General features: G+C 41.2%; 2 protein-coding genes across 3 annotated transcripts; both read left to right on the forward strand.

The window, feature by feature from the left end:
• Window positions 1–6,024: 6,024 nt before the first annotated feature.
• On the forward strand, window positions 6,025–7,968 carry LOC311081331 (HMG domain-containing protein 3-like; the record flags this gene model as incomplete). Its single annotated transcript, XM_084111872.1, has 6 exons — window positions 6,025–6,112; window positions 6,279–6,483; window positions 6,561–6,665; window positions 6,750–6,943; window positions 7,037–7,178; window positions 7,262–7,968. Exons 1-6 carry the CDS (start codon window positions 6,041–6,043, stop codon window positions 7,966–7,968), a joined length of 1,425 nt encoding a protein of 474 aa, XP_083967998.1. The 5' UTR covers window positions 6,025–6,040.
• Window positions 7,969–9,010: 1,042 nt separating this feature from the next.
• On the forward strand, window positions 9,011–12,036 carry LOC311067924 (uncharacterized protein). Of its 2 annotated transcripts, XM_084090066.1 has the most exons (8): window positions 9,011–9,093; window positions 10,515–10,580; window positions 11,157–11,217; window positions 11,312–11,362; window positions 11,495–11,539; window positions 11,618–11,682; window positions 11,770–11,876; window positions 11,967–12,036. In XM_084090066.1, the coding sequence occupies exons 2-7, from the start codon at window positions 10,534–10,536 to the stop codon at window positions 11,852–11,854; spliced, it is 354 nt and encodes a 117-aa protein (XP_083946192.1). In that variant the 5' UTR covers window positions 9,011–9,093; window positions 10,515–10,533; the 3' UTR covers window positions 11,855–11,876; window positions 11,967–12,036. The 2 variants fall into 2 exon arrangements, with proteins under 2 accessions (XP_083946192.1, XP_083946191.1); XM_084090065.1 differs by having other exon boundaries at window positions 11,495–11,682.
• Window positions 12,037–20,523: the final 8,487 nt, after the last annotated feature.

Raw genomic sequence — 20,523 nt, forward strand, 5'->3', positions numbered from 1 at the left:
AGGTGAAAACCGTAATTTTAAGCCACCATTGTGGTGATTAGTGTTTGTTTTAGTTGGGCTCTTGAGCGTAATATCGTTAATTTAACATTTTGTTTGGCTACTGTACCTGAGCTATAACAGCCAGATGAACAAACAGTAAAGGTGATCTGATGGTGATGGTTGTGTTTTAACATAATCATTATTTCACTATCATTTGACCTGATTCACTGAACTCATATAGAGCCCAATTTCTGAGTTAGGTTTACTTTATTAAATATAGCAGCACTGTGGTACAGCATAATATTTATAGCCATTTCAATGAAATCCAAATAATAAAAAAAAAAAAAAAAAATTCAATTTATTTTTTTAATGTAGGCACACACAGACATCAAGAATTAGTCTATAAATCTCAACAATGGTGACAGACAGATCACCCCTGATCATAAGCTCATTATTTATTCATGCAGCAATGCATGATGGGAGCTATGAATGAGTTTTGATTGGTTGTACCCAGAATGCACTGCAACATGCTTTATAATTGTCACCATTGTTGAGATTCACAGGCTGATTCTTGATGTCAATGTGTCTAAAAACTAAATTAAACAAAATTTTTTATTTTTTTTTTGTATAATGGAAACTTTTAAGAAATTCTAAATATTATGCTGTACAAGGACAGTGCTATAATTAATAAAGTAAACCTAACTCAGAAATTGGTTTCTTTAATTTAAGTGAACTTGAAAAATGAGTGAGCAGAACTAAAAGTGTTAAGTTGTAGGTATTTAGTAATTCTAAGTGGGGTTAAATTTATATCAAGCAATCCACACAAAATGAAAAAACTAAGTTAACACTAATCATGACTATTAAGTTACATGAACATAAAAAAAACGTGCTAGTGGTACTACTTGATTTAGTACTGCACACTTAAAATAAACAAGCTTTTCTAACTCACTAATCTTAAGCTTACTTTGCTTAATTTTTTTGAGGCAACGAGTTTGCATACTTTTTTTAAGTAAGGTCAACTAATTACATTTTACAGTGTAGGGTCCTGGATCTGGGGTCCTGAAACCATAGATATCATATATAAACGCTTGATGTCTTATGGCGCAGTCACTTCGAGAAGGGTCTGGCTGCAGACTGTGGGCGAGTGGAGCATAGATATCATATATAAACGCTAGATGTCTCGTGCGCGCTGCTGGCCAATGGAGGTCGACGTCAGCACGTGGCGGCCATCTTGCCACAGACAGCTCGCTCACTCGTTTAATGGTGCATGTACTTTTAAATAACCATAACTTGCTCAATTTTCTACCGATTTTCAAACGGTTTGGTTTGTTATAAATGTCAGAGATGTAGTTATGACACTGCATACATACACTGCATACATATGAATTATAACATACATGTTCAAGCATTCGGAATTATAGCCACGTTAATAACGTTTGTAAGAAACCAAACCGTCAATCCGTCAAGATTTCAGCGAGATAAGAGGATTTGTGTGCGTGCTGATCATTCACTTTACATTAAGCCTGCCTGTGACAAGATGGCCGAACGCTGATGCGGAAGTGACTGCGCCATAAGACATCTAGCGTTTATGGCTGTGTCCAAATTCAGGGTCTGCATCCTCCTTAGGATCCTTCCTACCCGGTTGAAGGAGGAGGGATCCTCCGACGACCGCAAAACCCGGAAATCGGTGTTTGTGAATTTGGACAGCCTACCCTTCTTTCAGTTCCCTCCCTTACCCGTTGCTCATATCCTGTCGCCTAGCAACCGGAGCTTTATAAACACTTCTGTCTGCTCTTTCGTCCCTAGAAGCGTTAAAAACAGCTTCAATCACTAACAAATTAGCTGTGTGTAATAATTACTATAAGGGGATATTCACACAGGCAGTAAGGAAGAAGCTAGTTTACGAAAGTAATGTTTTTTTTTTTACATAAACGTACAAATGTAAAAAAAAAAATGCTTAACGCTAAAACAAAATGCCTGACTAGACAACCACTGAAAAAATATATTTATAAATATATATAAATTTATAAATATATTTTTTTGAAAAGACAGTTTTTAAAAAACTTACATCGAAAAGCATACTCCTCTCCCACTCCGCTACCATGGCTACCACTCGCTTCGTCCGCCATTACGCTCTGCCGAAAAGAATTATGGGATAGGTAGGACGGGAAAGGATCCACCACACCCATCCTTCCAATTCGGGGAAAAGGAGGACGTATTTGTGGGCCGCATTTGAAGGATCCTACGAATTTGGACAGCCTTCGTCGCGGCGCTGTGACGTAACATCCTTCAAATGAGTACTCCGAAGGATGTAGACCCTGAATTTGGACACAGCTTATATATGATATCTATGGAGTGGAGCTCCACTCTCAGATAGGAAATACGTCACCTCCACTTGGAAAATTCGCAGGGTTTTTACATTCCACATACTTCGCTGTGGGGAAACATAAGCGATTTTCTCCCCTTCTATTCAGGTATTAATTCTAATGATTTTTTAAAATATAATGTTGTATAATGTTTGTAGAGTGTGCAGGTGTGAGTATTATATCGATTGCTTGTTAATTTAAATGTTTTAAAGTTCTTTAGTTAAGAGATGCACGAACGCAAATCTCCATTTAGAGCAGTAATGGCGCGAGACCACATATAACGTTAGATAACATTTTAGTGTTGGTGTGTTGTACGTATGTTCGTATTTATTGTTTAATTCTGGTTATTTAGTGCTGATTGTTGATTCACGAGTATTGAGAAGTGTAAATGTGAAGAGAATTTGAGGAATCTAACGTTATGCATTTTCAGTTAAAACAATTAACTAACTTTGTACGGTTTATTAATCCGTGGGTACGATTTGTTAAACTGAGGGAACAGTTTTCATTCACGTTTTCTCACTCACTTTCAGAGCTAGAATTAGCATGAAGGATGCAGCAATCTTTACATTTTAAAGGTATGTTGCCACCCTTAAAGTCTAAGGCTTTTTACACGTTTTTTTGTCCTATTTTTTTGTTCTATTATTCTGTTGTTATACTTTTTTGTTTCAGGGCAAATTTCAAACAGATGCAGATTACCATGCCGTGCTGTGGGGCATTACCACTGCCCCCACTGTTCACGGACAGTTATACGAAGAGTGGACATGGAAAGGCATTTGGTCTTATGTTATAATCAACTGACCTCACAGTCTATGCAGCCTGACCTGCCTCGTGCCACTCCATCAGCCGAGCCTTACCTGCATCGTGCCACTCCATCAGCCGAGCCTGCATCGTGCCACTCCATCAGCCGAGCCTGACCTGCATCGTGCCACTCCATCAGCCGAGCCTGACCTGCATCGTGCCACTCCATCAGCCGAGCCTGGGCCATCACAAGACCACTTGTATGCACGGCAACCGGTGCAGGGTGCAGCAGAGGTTTATGGGAAGTCTGTCAGGTGTCCTCATTGCAATCTTAGTCTCCTCAAGAAGAATTATAACACACACCTCTTGAGGAGACATGCTGATTTGTCTCACGACATCACTCAGGCCTGTCATCTGCGGAGTGTTACTGTCAATGAGACAAATGGCATATTTTCTGTGCAAAAAACTGGACATGGGTTTTCTGTGCCAGTCCATGTCCAGAGAAAAACATGGGGAACAATACATCAAGTTAGATGTGAGCTAGAGGAATGTGTGCAGTATCAGTTGTTTGCTCAGCAGAGTGGATTAAGCTACAGTTTGTGCGCTCACATTCGCTCTGTAGACTACTGTAGCGAGATCGCTGCAGAGACATTTCTCGGAGAAGACGTCCTGAGGGATATGATGGCAGCAAAAATTTTTGGAGAGGCAAAAGCTGCTATATGTGTGAAGAGGCAAAAGGCTGCTTGTGCAGCACATGTTCCTCTTTGTGTGCCTGTGGACTTTGGTGGTTCTCCATCACAAATATGCCTGTCGATCCATGAGCCAAACATTCATAGTTTTAGCCGACTTGGGAGGATAATGGTCACCTACAACACTCAAAGGAACACCTGGCATTGTCCCTGCACGAAGCCACGGACATCTTGTCCACACATAAACATCTCAAAGTGGCATCTTTTTCAAACCCAAAGAGACCTCTTCAAGTCAGAGGTGCCCACAACACCGAGCTCAGAGGGTTGCAGTCTCCTGGACAACATTGGTATCAAGAGAAGTGTGCAGTACATTTTCAAAGAAAAAAAAAATCCCAGAAACACTGCCAAAAGAAGTTACAACACCGAGAATGAAGATCGAATACCGAAAGCAGTTCTTTCCTCTTGAGACAGCGTGCCAGTTATGCCTTGGACATCCTGCACTTGCAGAGGCTGTACTCGTTACCAAAAAAGCTAGGATTGTCAGCATGATGGGCTTGATAGAAAGTAAGTCAAAGAAGCATAACTAATGTAAAGAGCAATTGTGATCAGTGACATCAAGGTTGACATCAATGTGATTTGTGTTCCACAGACATTTCAACATACCATAGGATATGTCCACAGTGCAACATGGTGTATTTGTAACCTTTGGCTAAATTATTAACCCCGACTACGCCACCTAGGTAACCTCTCAACCTAGGAAAGTAAATAAAAAAATACCACTAAAAGAAAATTTAAACCAAATGAATTACAACAATAAGAAGGACCCTGCTGGTTCGGTTTGCATCAAAGACAGAGACGTGACTTACAAAAGTACAATATTTATTGCTCACAGGAAAATCATTTAATTAAAAACATCTAGAATAGGTCTCATTCACAGTTTACCAATTAGATACCCACATTAAACAAGAGACCACAATTAGCTCACTTTCACAGAAAGGACAACCCACACAGCAAACCTGTGAGAAAACAATATTTAAAGCCGGTGACACCCAAAAATAAAACAAACACAAAAAGAAGGCAAATACACTCCCCCCTTCGGTTAAGCTTCACTATCGCAGTTCTTGCGGTGGTCAAATAGAGGCAAACTGGCAATTAGATTTATAAACAGCAAACAAACCAGAAAACAAAAAGAAAAGAAATGACAAACAGTCACAATGAAATTTCACCTTAAGTATGGGCTACTGGCAATTAGATTTACAAAAACAAACAATCAAAACAAGAAAACAAAAGAAAAAGCAAGTACGCAAGCAGTCACAATGATAGGCTATTTCGCATCACGTGGGGATGTAGGCTACGGGCAATTAGATTTACAGAAGCAGCAATCAAAACAAGAAAAAAAGAAAAAGAAAATTACACAGTCACAATGACATTGCACTTCCTCATTAAAACTAATATTTAAGATCGTTCAAGTGGCGCTAAATAGACTCCGCTACCAGCATAGTAATTGGATATAACAGCTCCCAGAGCGCAGTAGCATGACCTTTCATATGCGAGCAGAGCTCGCAACGAGCTCGGTCGGAACCGTAGTCCAAAGCACTAACGTCCGCGTCAGTCGTGCGAACGGGACAGCGAATCAATTTCACCAATGGTAGTATTAAAAGAGAACAGCAGCTAGCGCTCCTGGGCCGCACCTATAATAAAAACATGAATAGGCTCGTAGGGGAATTAAGTTAAAGTGAACGTTATACTCCCTGCACTTGCCACTTCACGCACACACCTTCCAGAAGATGCAAAGCAAAATACACCGGTATCCTATTACTGGGCACCACACAGAGAGGAATCACAATGCTCCGCTTAAACAGGCTTTTTATCATGCCCTAGAACAGGGATAGGCAACTCCGGTCCTGGAGGGCCACTGTCCTGCAGAGTTTAGCTCCAACCCTAATTAAACACACCTGAACAAGGCAATCAGTGTTTTCGGGATTACTAGATAGATACAGGCAGGTGAGTTTTTATGAGGACTGAAGCTAAACTCTGCAGGATAGTGGCCCTCCAGGACCGGAGTTGCCTATCCCTGCCCTAGAACCTAACGCACCATCTATAATTGTGCCGCACAGGTGTTCTCACTATCAGGCTGCAGTTCAACGCCAGTGGGCGTGCCTTGCCAATTAAAATATACGCAACCACTAAGAGTTACCCCATTCCAATGAACCAAAACAAACACTCCAGATTATCCACCTGTCACATATAGGTACCAGGAGTGGAAAGATGGTCTTCACAACTTTGATAACCATATTTTTCTCACCCTTGAACTTTGTGTTTCTCAGAGAAAATGTTACTGTGAGTATTAATCTCTTCTCCTTAAGATTACTTGACTATGGGCTATATGTACATGGAACATTACATCGTTTTTATTTATTTTTATTTTGAAGTTTCTATCCTTAAGCAACAAGAACATTTGTCTCTGTCTAATCTCAGACTTATTTGTGTTTGCTCCACACTTTAGAACCATGTGTCTGTGTCAAGAGTTGTGGATTCATTGGAGGGGTTAAGAGGAGAGATGTTTCCACCCAGGACTGTCATATTTCAAGCCTATTGCCACTTTGAGGCTTTGTGCGACACAGACTACACTTACTCCTGTATCAACTGTGGATTTTACCCACCTGTGGTAGTCATGGATTTACACAGGAAAGGGGTTTTCAAGCTGGCAGGTAAGTGATATTGTGATTATTTTTTGTGTTTACAGTGCAGAAGTGTTGCTTTTGCCTAATGGTGTGATTCATTACAGTCAGTGACCTCAAAGCACCCCCTGATGACTTCAACGGTGAACATGACATTGAGAGTTTTTGGAATTCTGTTCATCTTGCGACGATAAGTCGTGGTTTTTTCCAAAGTGAGTTATGGTGATTACTAAATTTCATCAGATTCTACATTGTAAACACAATGTGGATTAAAAATAATGTATCACATTTTGTAGGCAGTGCAAACAACCCTTTCACTGTCAGTCCAAGCTACGAACACTGGGCACCCTGGATTGGGAGTGAAACGCGTCGAAGTGGCACTGTTCTTAACACAGAGTTCAAAAAAGTGAGAACATGCCCCTCTTCAACTGAAGCACAGCTGAGCAGTGTTACTGAGGACCATCTGATTGATGAGTTGGCAAAACAAAAGGTGATGTTGCCATGTGATGAAGCTCTCTAAGTTTGAAGGGTAAGAAAGTGTCCAGTAAATGTTCTGTTTACAGTTTGTCATAAATATTATCAGGTTGGAGTTGTGAGAAAATTGTGCAAAGCCTGCAACATCGACACCAAGGGCTCCCGCCTTGATCTCATAACAAGACTGAAGGAGAACATGAAGAGCAGACAAACATATGACAAGGTCTTCCAAAGCATATGGGGTGCATCTGGTAAGTTTGTGTCGCTCTATAAACTATGGTATTAAGTTGTTGTAAGTTACACACTTTACAATCTTTTGAATCTTTAATTTTAGGTGGATGGTCTGTAATACTTTGCCCACATGGCATTGTATACAGCATCAAATTGAATCTACGCGCTGAAAGTCCCAGGGACTTTGCAGACCTGTTACTCTCCTGGAAGCACTTTCCAAATGTCTGTGTTTATGATTTCGTAAGAGGTTTGGCGACACACACCAATTTGCGGGTTCCTCATTCACTGCCTTTCCAGCCTTTTGAGGGCAGACTGTCTGAGCCCACAGAAGAGAATGTGAAGGCTGCCAGGGATGGAAAATTGCTGGTATCACTGCCATGGCTACATGAAAGTGTGCACTGTGGGGAGGATAATGCTCATCCGGTCACTGGATCATCTGAGCACTATGTCTTATATGACCGCTTCCATGAGCAGAATGCCACAGATCCAAAGGACATACTACGCAGGATCCAACTTGTCCCTGAGCTGAAAGGGTGGTTGAATAGCCAAGTTGCTGAGCAGTTCTTTGCCAAAATGCGTAAAAGCAACTACTTCTTCAATAGCATGACTCCATCAACCCATGCATTTCTTATGAGAAGTGTTATCCATCGTCATAACACCTCCACAAATAGAGCACTTCTGGAGAGGCAGTTAAATTCTGGATGTCGGCTTGAACTTCTAAACACCATCACCTTGTCTACTTTGGGACAAGCTGTCATAGGTGATGCATCAAAACGACGAAGCACAACTGTGGTGGCTCAGGCATCTTAAGCAACAAGTAAATTGCTTTAACATTAATAATCATACAAAGTCAGTCATGTAATTAATCTTGACCCATGTGACGTAATTGTTTGTTTTTGTCTAAAAGTTAAAAACTTCACTGAAATGCATATTCTTGTCATTTAATTGGTTCATAACATCAAATGTTGCTGTACTCAAAACCTTAAGGATCTCAACTCACTCCAGCCGAGCCGAGGTCAACTGAAAGCATAGCTGCACAACCACCCACTGATGAAGCACCAAAACAAAGTGAGCACTATGATATATGAGTTGAAATAACTAATGCCTACTAACTGGGAAGAGTTTAATGTTGGGGATAGGTGAATGCTACTTTCAGATCAAATGCAGTGAGATTAATGTGTATATTAGCACTAATAAGACTAACTGTTTCATTTTTTTTTTGTAGATGTTGGCCCTTCGCACCACTGTGGGCAGCATTGTGCAACACTTACTGCCATCAGCAACCTCAGGCCCTGCAGAACAATGTGGGCAGCTGGAGGAGATCATCCCCTCCAGGAACAGCTGGTACATAAATGCATAGCTTATTTGACAGAATTTAATTTCTTCTTCTTCCATTGAAGTAATTAAAGGATTTTGTTGATATTGTTGATTGTATTATTATTATTATTATTATTATTATTATTATTATTATTATATAATGCTACTTTTAATTTGTCTTACTTGTAGGTCAGCTATGTTCTGGATGAGGGTAGGCCTGCCAATGAAATTCTGGTTAAGGATGGCCCTACATGTTTGACCAGGGAGAACCTGTTATCTTTAGGTCTAAACAGGGAAATGGACTCAGTGGTGAGTGAAAGACTTTGTTGGAATGTTAAAGTACTGTTTTAATTATTGTATTGTATATTGTACAGTTAAAAACATTAAATCATATGAACAAGTGGGAAATGCTTGTCTGAGGCTTGTGAAGGAGATAGTCGAGTTACAGGTACGTATACACATGTATAAACATATATTTTAGAGGGACCTATGTGAGCTCTGTGCAGTACAACAAAGTCAGTTGTCTTTCTGTAGGGGAAAAATGTCTTTATTATGGACCTCCACATCCCCCCAACATGGCTCCCACCCTTGAGTTGTGACCCTCTAGGCAGTCTTCCTGTAAGTACCTACCCATTTGTACAGTCAGCCCTCTACGCACACCTTGGCAATAGAATCGTCATTGGCTAGTGATTAAAATTTTTAATTTTCTATTTTCTAATAGTCGCCCAGAGTGAAATTTACTTGCATATGCGATTGATTTGCTCGCATTGTAGGGGGTTAACAGCAGTGGTGTGCCGTCAGAGCCAGCAGGGCCTTCTCTGCTGGCCCTGTCAAAATAGAAAAATAGATATTTTTTCTATAATTAAATTAATGTGTGTCTGAACATGTCTAAATTCAATTACTGTCTATCAGTACGTTACAATTATATTTCCAGAAAGAATATGGTTATTTTTTGTGAGTCTGAGCTGGATTTTACATCTAAACGCAGCTCCGTGGACCAGCACTAGTAGTATAGCTAGCCTTCCGTTGAAGCTGCCGTTTTCCATTTGATCATAACTTTGACTGACGTGTTTTATCAGCCAATCAAATTGTGATGCGTATGACAGAACGCCCCAGAGGCCCAGCGATGTGTCGACGGCTAGCCCGCACTGATGTCATCGACATGGGTGGGCAGATACAATACATGTTTGTGTACAATAACAATTTTCAGTAAAAATAACATTACGATGTCCAGAAATAAATTTCATTAGTTCATTGGGTCATTTTGGGTACATTTGTCATTCTAGATCTACTAATATTGTTAGTACCGAGAATTTCCACGTGACTAGATGCATTGATACTTATAAAACTTTTGTGTACTGCGATGGTCTAGTGGTAGAACTTTTGCCAAGCGTGTCAGAGGTTCTGGGTTCGAATCCACACTCGTATAGTTTTTTATTTTTATTTTACCGAATATGTTCATCAGTGGTTGTATATCAAGCAGGGCATTTGTGTACATTTTGTTTTGTAAGATTTCAATGAATAGAAAGTCTACGCAACGCCGATAGATTGAAGCGCGCATCTAAGTGAAAACTGTGCGCGAGCCACAAGAGAACACTGTATCCGCGCCACTGATAACAGCGGCAACGAGCACTCAGCTTGAACAACACATTTCAGCGCTAGAATGCATCTTATTCAACAAACGAAAATTAATGTCCTGCTGGTTAACCGGAGATGTTTTATTTATTTGTATTAGGTACATCCGTGCGCAAAATGTTTCAGCTCAGCTTTTATAACGTACAGTGGTGTGCGTGTGCGCTGAGGTTGAAGATCAGCTGTCTCGTCGTTGATGTTACGCAGTGCATACAGTGCATGATTGTATTTTGCATTTGGGATGGGGATGGGGATGGGGATGGGGATGGGGGTGGGGGTGGGGGTGGGGGTGGGGGTGGGGGTTAGATCGTTACTGAAGGCCCTGACTGAAACCCCACGGTACGCTACTGGTTAACAGTAATAATTAAACTGATCAGAATTAACAGCATAACTTGCTTTCTTTTAAGGTCGACTCCACCGAGAAAGATGCACTTATATTGCCGCTGTGGACACAAGGCCATTTTTTGCTATGTGTAAGTAATGCATGCTTTCAAAGAAAGTTTTTCAAGCTATACTGTTGATATGGAAAAGAAGCATATGAAGATTTCTTTTTACAACGCTTATTGGAATATTACACATGAAAGGTTTACTCATTGCCAAGACAATTCTCATAGGTGATGATGCCACTCAAAAGAGGAATACTGTTCCTCGATTCGCTGTTTGCACAGTGGGAACAAGGCTTTGGCTACAAGCCCTACCGAGACATATTGAGGTTACAACACGATGATATATTTCGGCAGTCACGTTCCCCTGACTTGCCCACATTAATACAACTACAATTTTGGCAGTCGTGTTCTTCTGACTTGCCCACGTTTATATACATGTACTCTCGGCAGTCGCGTTCCTTTGACTTGTCAAGGCTGCTTGCACAAACTTCATAGTTATAGTACCTCACGTTCAGAGGATGTAAGCATTGTTGGCATTTCATGTTCAACCAATTTCTTAATTTTATTCTGCATTTCTGAAACAGTTTGTGTTCCCCAGCTGAATTGTACTGTGTGTATTTGAATTGTAAGTATTCTTCGTAACACTGTCTTGATTTTTATCAGGGCTGTTGCACAAAAGCTCATGCCTGGGCCATGGGAAGAACAGTCAGGCCTGGATGTTGAGGTAATAATCATTTGCAATGAAAATGCACAAGAACATTGTATAAGGTTGATAGTCATTGTAAATTCTTCATAATGGGTGTTCTTTCTTCAAACAGGGGCTACCCCTACAACATTTTGGGATTGACTGTGGAATATTTATGGTTATGGTGAGTTGCCAAGCTCATTTTCAGGATGTTTAGTGATGTCCACACAACATCCATTGTCCATTTTTATTCATCTTGGTTCATTTATGCTCATACAAATGGCATGGCAACATAACAGCCTTTCTGCCTTTACAGTATACCTGGTACATAACTATGGAGGCAGCATTTGATTTCACCACCGTAAGTGCAGTCTTGGTGTTGACAAAGATGTTTAACGTTAATTGTGGTGAATTACATTACAACTGTTCTTATCTTCAGTCTGACATGCCATATCTGAGGAGTTGGTGGTGCAAGGTTTTGCTGGAGAACCTTGAAATTGAGGGGTATGGTTTGTGAAATGAAAAGTAGTACAGATACTACTGTCAAAGTGGGAAAGCATGATGAACATATTTGGTCAATGTCAATTACAGACATGGTCGAAGATTTGCACATTTTACAGAGGAAGGCAAGAAGATGGGGGATGGGAGTCTGCTGGCCTGTCTTTCGTGTCCCTAGGAAAAGGAGACACAGCACTTTGGTAATATTTCAGTAAAAAGTAGTGAAAGTAGCATGTATAAATGTGCAGCTGTTTCTTAAATGATCTGTTTTTCTGTTTTACTTTTTGAAGGTACCTACACTCCCAGCAAAGATCAAAAGGGTTTCACAGGATGGTGCAGTGGCCACTGACATTTTGCAGGCATGGGTTCATATTCACTTAAATGTTGATGAAATGGCTTGCAATGACTACATATTAAATCATGTTTCAAATCTACAGTTGCCCGATGACATTCTCGTAGCCCGATGACTGTCTTCGTAGTTCTAGAAGATGGCTGCTCTGCAATCCTGAGGCTGGCTCTGGCATGCCAGACATTTAACAAAATTGTCAGCCAGGAGCATTTTCAGCAGGAGGCACACTTCAGATGGCTTGATAGTGAGTTCAATAAGTGTGGTTGCCCCATCTTGTTTCTTGTCTAAACAATTAGGCTACGTTAATCTCACTCTCTTCCATTTCCCTAACTTGAAACTTTTTACAGTTAAAGATTTGTTCATTTATTGTCTGAATTGTGTGACTGTCATTGTCATTTTGATATTGGACAGGTGTAGTGAATTGGGAAAGACTTTCAAAGAGACACCGGCAAAGCTACAGAAAGCCGTACACCATCTCTAGATGCAGCCAGCTTTACAAAGACTGTGGGTCTGGCTACCAGGGAAATGGACAACGGGGAGTGCTTGTGGGGTTTTACTCCTCAGATGACAACCCTGGCTACTGTAGCTGGGATTGATTTTTGGACGATGGAGGTCTTGAAGAGTGAAGTGTGTGTGTGTGCGCGCAATGTGTCTGATGTAACAATTTGTCTTTTTTTTGTAGTTCAAGTGTGTTGTCAATACTTTTAATACAACATAAGTGTGTTGTATAATTTACTGTGGTTGATTTGTATGTTATTTTGCTGTAAATACAAAATACAAAATAAATACATAATTATTTCATAATATAAACAATTTTACAGTATGGTCCCTTGCAGTTATTCTGTGTTGTCAAAATAATTTAAGATTTTTGGTTGTTGTTTTTTTTTTTACATAAAAACAAAACTTAATTTGTGGAAATTATTCTTCATTATTTTACATTGGTTGATTTGTACATGTTATTTTGCTTTAAATAGAACATTCTGAAATGATTTTTACTATAATATTATTAAATATATAATATTATATTCTTATAATATTATAAATATATAATATAAGTCATAAAACGTAAAAGCTTAGTATACCGCTTCGATATTTTGCGTGAAGATTAGGTCATTTATACATTTATAATCGTTTATATCATAGACTGTAAAAAAAGATGGACGACGCCCCTTCGCTCTCTTCCATTGATGAGAACTGAAGCCGCCAGAGTCCCGATATGGCGCTGACATATTGGAACTTGAGTCTGCGCAGTAGCGATCTCGGGACCAGACCTGCGCAGTAGTGAGCAGGAAGTAAAGCCGCGAAATCAACGCCCCACCCTCACTCTCGCAGAATGCACTCAGGGAGAGTGGATTCTGCACACTTTTTAAAAAATTGATTGCAGTACGTCAAGAGGCTTGTTAAAATAAAGTAAATACAATCTCCTCAGTCCTCCGAAGATCCCGAAAAAATGTCCGTTGGTGCTTCAGTGACTACTTCACTCAGAGAACCTGTCAATCACAGCTGTCAGTCATGACGTTACACCACCGCATCACGTAACTAACTGTTACGTCCCGAAAGGGCCCAGGGCATGATAAGGGAACACAACATAAAATAATTTAATCCCCGGATTAGTCAGCCGGATAATGTTTCTACGGTGCTGGTGCAAAAGGACACAAAGACAAAAAAATAAGGTTCAAATCATGAAAGATCCATGTGTTTATTCATAGCACCCACGTGCACAAATGAGAGAGAGACAAATACCGTACCCAGGGAGTAGGAACTTGAGCGGGGCTAAATTAAAGAAATAAACAAAACAAAACCCACAATAACTACTTTCCCCGTCCCCGCTAAACTACTACCACAAGAAAATAAAACAAAACAAAATCAACGGCGCTCAGCACGCCCTACTTAATCTACACTACATAAAACAAAAACATACAATATAGCACCCGCTCCTTACCTGATGTACTAACACGGATTTCCCCTAGGTGTTGCATGGATGGAAGTCACGTGACATACTTTCCTATTCACTACTCCCTGGCCGGTTACAAAGCAATATACAGAAAGAAACGTAGGGACTCAAGTCCATCGTAAACCAAAAATAACCAACTGAGAGAAAATAAATAGTTAACCCAAAAATGTAAACAGTAAATCACAAACAAAAGAAAACAAGGCACGCCACCGCGTGAACCAAAACGAAAACCAAACAAAGCTCCTTCTCTCTCTCCCGCTTCCGGTCTACGTCAATCTTTTATAGTAAAGACGCCCAATCAGGTGCACGTCATAATGATGATGGACAGCCAGCAGCACAGCCCTGAGAGGTGATAGCGGAGAGAGAATGACAGCAAAAGGAAGAAAAACAACAATAACACCATATCCTCTCAGTACGTAACATCCCCACCCTAAAAGAACAAACATACAACATTATGTTTGTCACAATTTCCACGAGGGGGGGGAAAGAGAGAGAAAAAAAAAAAAAAAAAAAAACACAAACCATTTACAATATACACATTGATTTACTCAAACCCTGGAAAGCGCATCAGCTACTACGTTCTCAGAGCCTCGCTTATGCCGAATTTCGATGTTATAATTTTGAACAATCAAAGCCCACCTCATTAATCTCTGGTTCTGGTTATACATTCGGCACAAAAAGGTTAGGGGATTATGATCAGTATAAACGATTACTGGATATGCCGTAGATCCAACGTAAACTTCAAAATTCTGGAGTGCCAATAGCAAGGCTAATGCCTCCTTTTCAATGGTTGAGTAGTTGACTTGATGCTTATTAAATTTCTTGGAAAAGTAACAAATCGGATGGTCAACTCCATCTGCATTCTCCTGGAGAAGCACTGCACCCGTACCATACGCACTCGCGTCAACTTCAAGCTTAAATGGCACTGCGAAATTGGGCGCAGATAACACCGGCGTACTACACAATAGTGCCTTAATATTCTCAAACGCTTGTTGACTTTCTGAAGACCAGTCAAAAGATTTTGAGGGACTAAGCAGATCCGTCAAAGGACGAGCCACAGTGGAAAAATTTCTACAGAAATTTCTGTAATATCCTGCCATCCCAATAAAACGCCGCAATTCACGCCTGGTTGACGGCGCTGGGAACTCAAGGATGGCTGCAATTTTAGCTTCCACTGGTCGAACTTGGCCCTGGCCTACCTGCTTCCCCAAATAGGTGATCACAGCTTTGCCAATTTCGCACTTGGCCAGATTTAATGTTAACGAAGCTGTTTCAAGACGTTGAAATACTGTTCCCAACAAGGATAGATGTTCAGACCAGCTCTTTGAATACACCACCAAATCGTCCAAATATGCACTGCAGTTCGAAACCCCGGCGAGTACAGTATTTACTAGTCTTTGGAAGGTGGCCGGTGCATTTCGTAATCCGAATGCCATAACCCGGTATTGCATGAACGAGTCAGGTGTAACGAAGGCAGAGATCTCTGAAGCGCGAGGGGTTAAGGGCACCTGCCAATATCCCTTCAGCAGATCTAATTTACTAACGAACTGGGCCGAGCCTAAATTGTCAATACAATCTTCCATACGAGGCAAAGGGAAACAGTCTGTCACAGTGACAGCATTGATCTTACGATAATCCGTACAGAATCGATAATTTCCATCGGACTTCGGAACAAGTAGACATGGTGAGCTCCACGGGCTACTACTGGGTTCAGCAAGACCTTCTCTTACCATATAATCGACTTCTTCTCTCATTAAGGATCTTTTAGTAGCATTTATTCGGTATGGATGCTGCTTAATAGGGTGCGCATCCTTTACGTTAATGTCATGGTACAGCACCCGAGTTTGTGTAGGAACGTCACCACAAATTGCAGGAAAACCACGAATAAGTGCAATCACATCCCGTTTCTGTGACTCAGTTAACCCGACAAGAAAGTTTGAAAGATCGCTCAATACCTCTGAGTTTGACAAGCGCGCACACGACAATGGGTCGCTGCGTAACGTCAAACCATCCTCATCGATCAATACACTAGCAGATGACGCTCCTACGTGACAATTCACAGCCACCGGAGAGATCGCGGGCCCTGCAATCTCCTCCGTAGGAGATTTTACCAGCACGTCATCTCTAGAATGATACGTTTTCAGCATGTTAATATGACAGACTCTTCGTTGTCGCTTCCTGTCAGGCGTTTTAATCACATAGTCAGTTTCACTTTTTTTACCCACGATTTCATACGGTCCTGCAAAGCGTGCTGACAATGCAGACCCGGGTATAGGCAACAACACTAATACTCTGTCTCCAACGGAAAATGAACGAAGAACTGTTTTTTTATCAAATCGTTTCTTCATATTACTTTGAGCCTGAGATAAAAACTCTTTAGCCAAGTCACAGGCGTTCTGCACCCGTTCACGAAGTCTACAAACATAATCCAGCACGTTAACCTTTGGACTCAAATCACAACTGATGCCTAGCATTTGTTCCTTAAGCACTTTTAACGGTCCTCTAACAGAATGTCCGAAGACCAGATCAGCTGGGCTAAACCGTAATGACTCCTGTACAGTCTCCCGAATAGCGAATAAAACAAAAGGAATTCCCTCATCCCATTCGTTACCCGTTTCCACACAATACTTCTTCAGCATTGATTTCAGAGTTTGGTGGAATCTCTCCAGGGCTCCCTGGCTTTCGGGATGATATGGACTTGACACACAATGTTTTATATTGAGCGAACTCAATACCTGCTTAAACAATTTTGAAAGGAAATTCGTTCCCTGGTCAGTTTGGACGAATTTCGGCAATCCAAAAGTGGAAAAGAATTTAATGAGGGACTTAATTACAGCTTTAGCAGTGATCGTACGTAAAGGTATGGCCTCTGGATAACGAGTAGCAGAACACATAATAGTGAGAACGAATTGGTTACCCGATTTTGTTTTAGGGAGCGGTCCCACACAATCCACAATTACACTCTCAAATGGCTCACCCAAAGCTGGGATGGGCACGAGCGGAGCCGGGGGAATAACTTGATTCGGTTTTCCCATATATTGGCAAGTGTGACATGTGCGACAAAAATTTGCTACATCCTTCTTAAGTCCAGGCCAGAAAAAGTGTCGCAAAATACGGCCATATGTTTTAGTAACCCCCAAATGTCCGGATAAAACGTGATCATGGGCCAGGGAAAGTACGTGAGGGCGGTAGACAGAGGGAATCACCACCTGGTATACTAATGCACCCTCATCACTCGCAGAGGTGGTCGGCTGCCATTTACGCACTAGCAGACCATCATCTATAATATATGAAGCACCTTTATCTTTACCATCCCTTGCTGCAATGAAACACTTAGACAAAGTTTCATCCGTCTTCTGAGCCTCCACAACGTCCTCACGAGTAACTGACAAGGGCAAAAGAACATTGACCTTAGCAACTTCCGAGTCTTTACTAACAGGATCATCCGGAGCAGTAACTTCACCAAACTCATCAGCTACACACAAAAAGGTATCATTCAATACAACCTCCTCACCTTTTTCCTTAACCTGCGCACGAGTGAGGACGCATGCGGAAAACAGTTCAGGGTACGTCTGGGCTAACTCGTCTGATTCCGGAGTCAACATAGGCTTGTCAACTACTTCCAGTGCAGGCAAAACTCTCCCTCCAGCCAGGTCGTTTCCTAAGATAAATGATACCCCCGGAACTGGAAGCGCAGAACGCACCCCCACATTGAAAAATCCAGTGACTAAATCAGACTTCACATGTATACGATGTAAAGGCACCTTCACCACTTCCATACAAAACCCCTGAACTAAAATGCTAGATCCCAAATGTGACTGATCAGAAAAGGGCAGCGCATCAGCACATATAAATGAGTAAGCAGCTCCGGTATCACGCAAAATCTGTATTTCCACCTGCTCCTCAAACTTACCACTAAATGATACAAATCCTTTCAGTAAGAAAGGTTTGTATATACCATCAGGTAACACTTCTGTCAGATCTTCAGAAACCGCGGTGTTCACAAAAGCAACAGGCTTCTGCTGTGGCGAACTCTGCTGTTTGCGTTTCAGCACTAAGCAATCTGCAATCACGTGACCAGCTTTATGGCAATAATAGCACTCACGTCTCTCTTTCGATTGTTCATTCGCCATCCTCGCCTGTTCGTTAGCAGGTTTCCCCTGCAATAACTGAGGCTGAGCAACAACAGTCGTGTTTCTCTCCGTGCGCGCACTAAAAAACACATTCTTATGTGTGAGCGCAAACTCATCAGCGCGCACGGCTGCCGTGGCAAGATCAGCGACTTTTTGCTCATTCAAATACGGAACAATGCGTTCCGGCAAGCATTTCTTAAAATCCTCAAGTAACACTGATTCTCGGAGAGAGGAAAAATCTGTTACTTTACTTGATACACACCATTTATCGAATAACACCCCTTTCTCGCGAGCGAATTCAACAAATGTTTGATGCACACTTTTCCTGTGGTTTCTAAATTTTTGTCGGTAAGCCTCTGGGACTAACTCAAACGAACGAAGGATAGCTGTCTTAACGGTCTCATACTGCAAACTATCCGCTAACGAAAGTGCAGAAAAAACTTCCAAAGCCTTTCCTGACAGCCGGCACTGCAACAATAATGCCCATACATCTTTAGGCCATCCTAACGAGACCGCTATCCGTTCGAAAGCTCCAAAATAGCTATCCACCTCCGACTCTCTGAACAAAGGCACCAAGGGAAGATTTTTACTCACATCGAATGCAGCCGAGCCTGTAGAAGCTCGAACTGCACTATCTTTACTCACCAAGTTAGAAGTGACCGGACCAGCAGTGACAGGTGCGAGCTTCCTCCCCTCTATCTCTAACCGGCGCAAGTTCACTTCTACGTCAATCTTTTATAGTAAAGACGCCCAATCAGGTGCACGTCATAATGATGATGGACAGCCAGCAGCACAGCCCTGAGAGGTGATAGCGGAGAGAGAATGACAGCAAAAGGAAGAAAAACAACAATAACACCATATCCTCTCAGTACGTAACACTAACTAAAAAACAACTTATTTTTGAGACAGACACTTGAACTTACATCAGCGTGATAAAAACGACAGCAAATGAAAGAAACCACCTTTGGAAAAAAGATATTTGAAGTGTAATTTAATTGTTTAGTTGGTCTCACGTCCCGTTGAATAACATGGGGAGGCGGGGCTTATGACCTATACTAGGACCAGTCACCGGGGGGCGATCGAGACGTTTTGGCTTCACTTTTCAGGGCTTGTACGGCACGCTTGGTTTATATCCGCTCCGGCGCAGTGGAGGTGACGTATTTCCGCTATTGAGTGGAGCTCCACTCGCCCCGTAAGTCTGCAGCCAGACCCTATTGGTCACTTCCGGCATCACCGTTCGGCCATCTTGTCACAGGCAGGCTTAATGTAAAGTGAATGATCAGCACGCACACAAATCCTCTTATCTCGCTGAAATCTTGACGGATTTACAAACGGTTTGGTTTCTTACAAACGTTATTAACGTGGCTATAATTCCGAATGCTTGAACATGTATGTTATAATTATTCATATGTATGCAGTGTATGTATGCAGTGTCATAACTACATCTCTGACATTTATAACAAACCAAACCGTTTGAAAATCGGTAGAAAATTGAGCAAGTTATGGTTATTTAAAAGTACATGCACCATTAAACGAGTGAGCGAGCTGTCTGTGGCAAGATGGCCGCCACGTGCTGACGTCGACCTCCATTGGCCAGCAGCGCGCACGAGACATCTAGCGTTTATATATGATATCTATGCCTGAAACTGTAGCCTCCGGTTGTGCAGGGACAGACACTAGTGATGGAATTTATGGCTCTTTGAGGGGATCCGGATCTTGGCGATCCGTTCCTTTCAAAGAGCCGTTCAAAAAAATGGCTCTTTTGGCTCTTTTTAAATATTTAGTCAGTTTTAAGAAGCCAGCTTGGGGGCATTAAAACTCAGATATCACACACCAATATCCGAGTTTGAATTATTCTGAAATATTGATTATTACCTCATTTGTCATGTGTGGACTATATTCCATAGGGTTGCACAACATCCCTCTGCTTAGACAGTGATATCACTATTTTGGATTTACCTTTAGTACAAAGTGTGTGTATGTGTAAAGCTACGTTGACTTATGTTATTCATACAATACCTACTCACAAATAAACATCAAAAACAAAGCCGGCTGCAATGAATTTCTGTGCAAAACAGCTTACTACAAACACTTCCACACAAGAACATTGTTATCACACAAGAACATTTTGATAGAAAACAAAAAAATATTTAAAGTATTTTATCATATTTAATATCATATATTTATTCAATAAATAAAATGGAAATGTCTACATACAGTCCACTATTATTACTACTGTAAACTTTGCAAATAGGACATCAGCCCCTTCAAGTCATGAACAATAACAAAGTGGGCTGCAATGAATGTCTGTGAAAAAACAGCTTTTAGTGAAAAATTTCTACAAGAACAGTATCACAAAATAACATTTTGATAGATGGGTCATTCCTGGTATGCGGTGACATTTTGGCTTC

This window comes from Abramis brama, assembly GCF_963993115.1.
Source record: "Abramis brama genome assembly, chromosome: 1".
Taxonomy (NCBI): Eukaryota; Metazoa; Chordata; class Actinopteri; order Cypriniformes; family Leuciscidae; genus Abramis; species Abramis brama.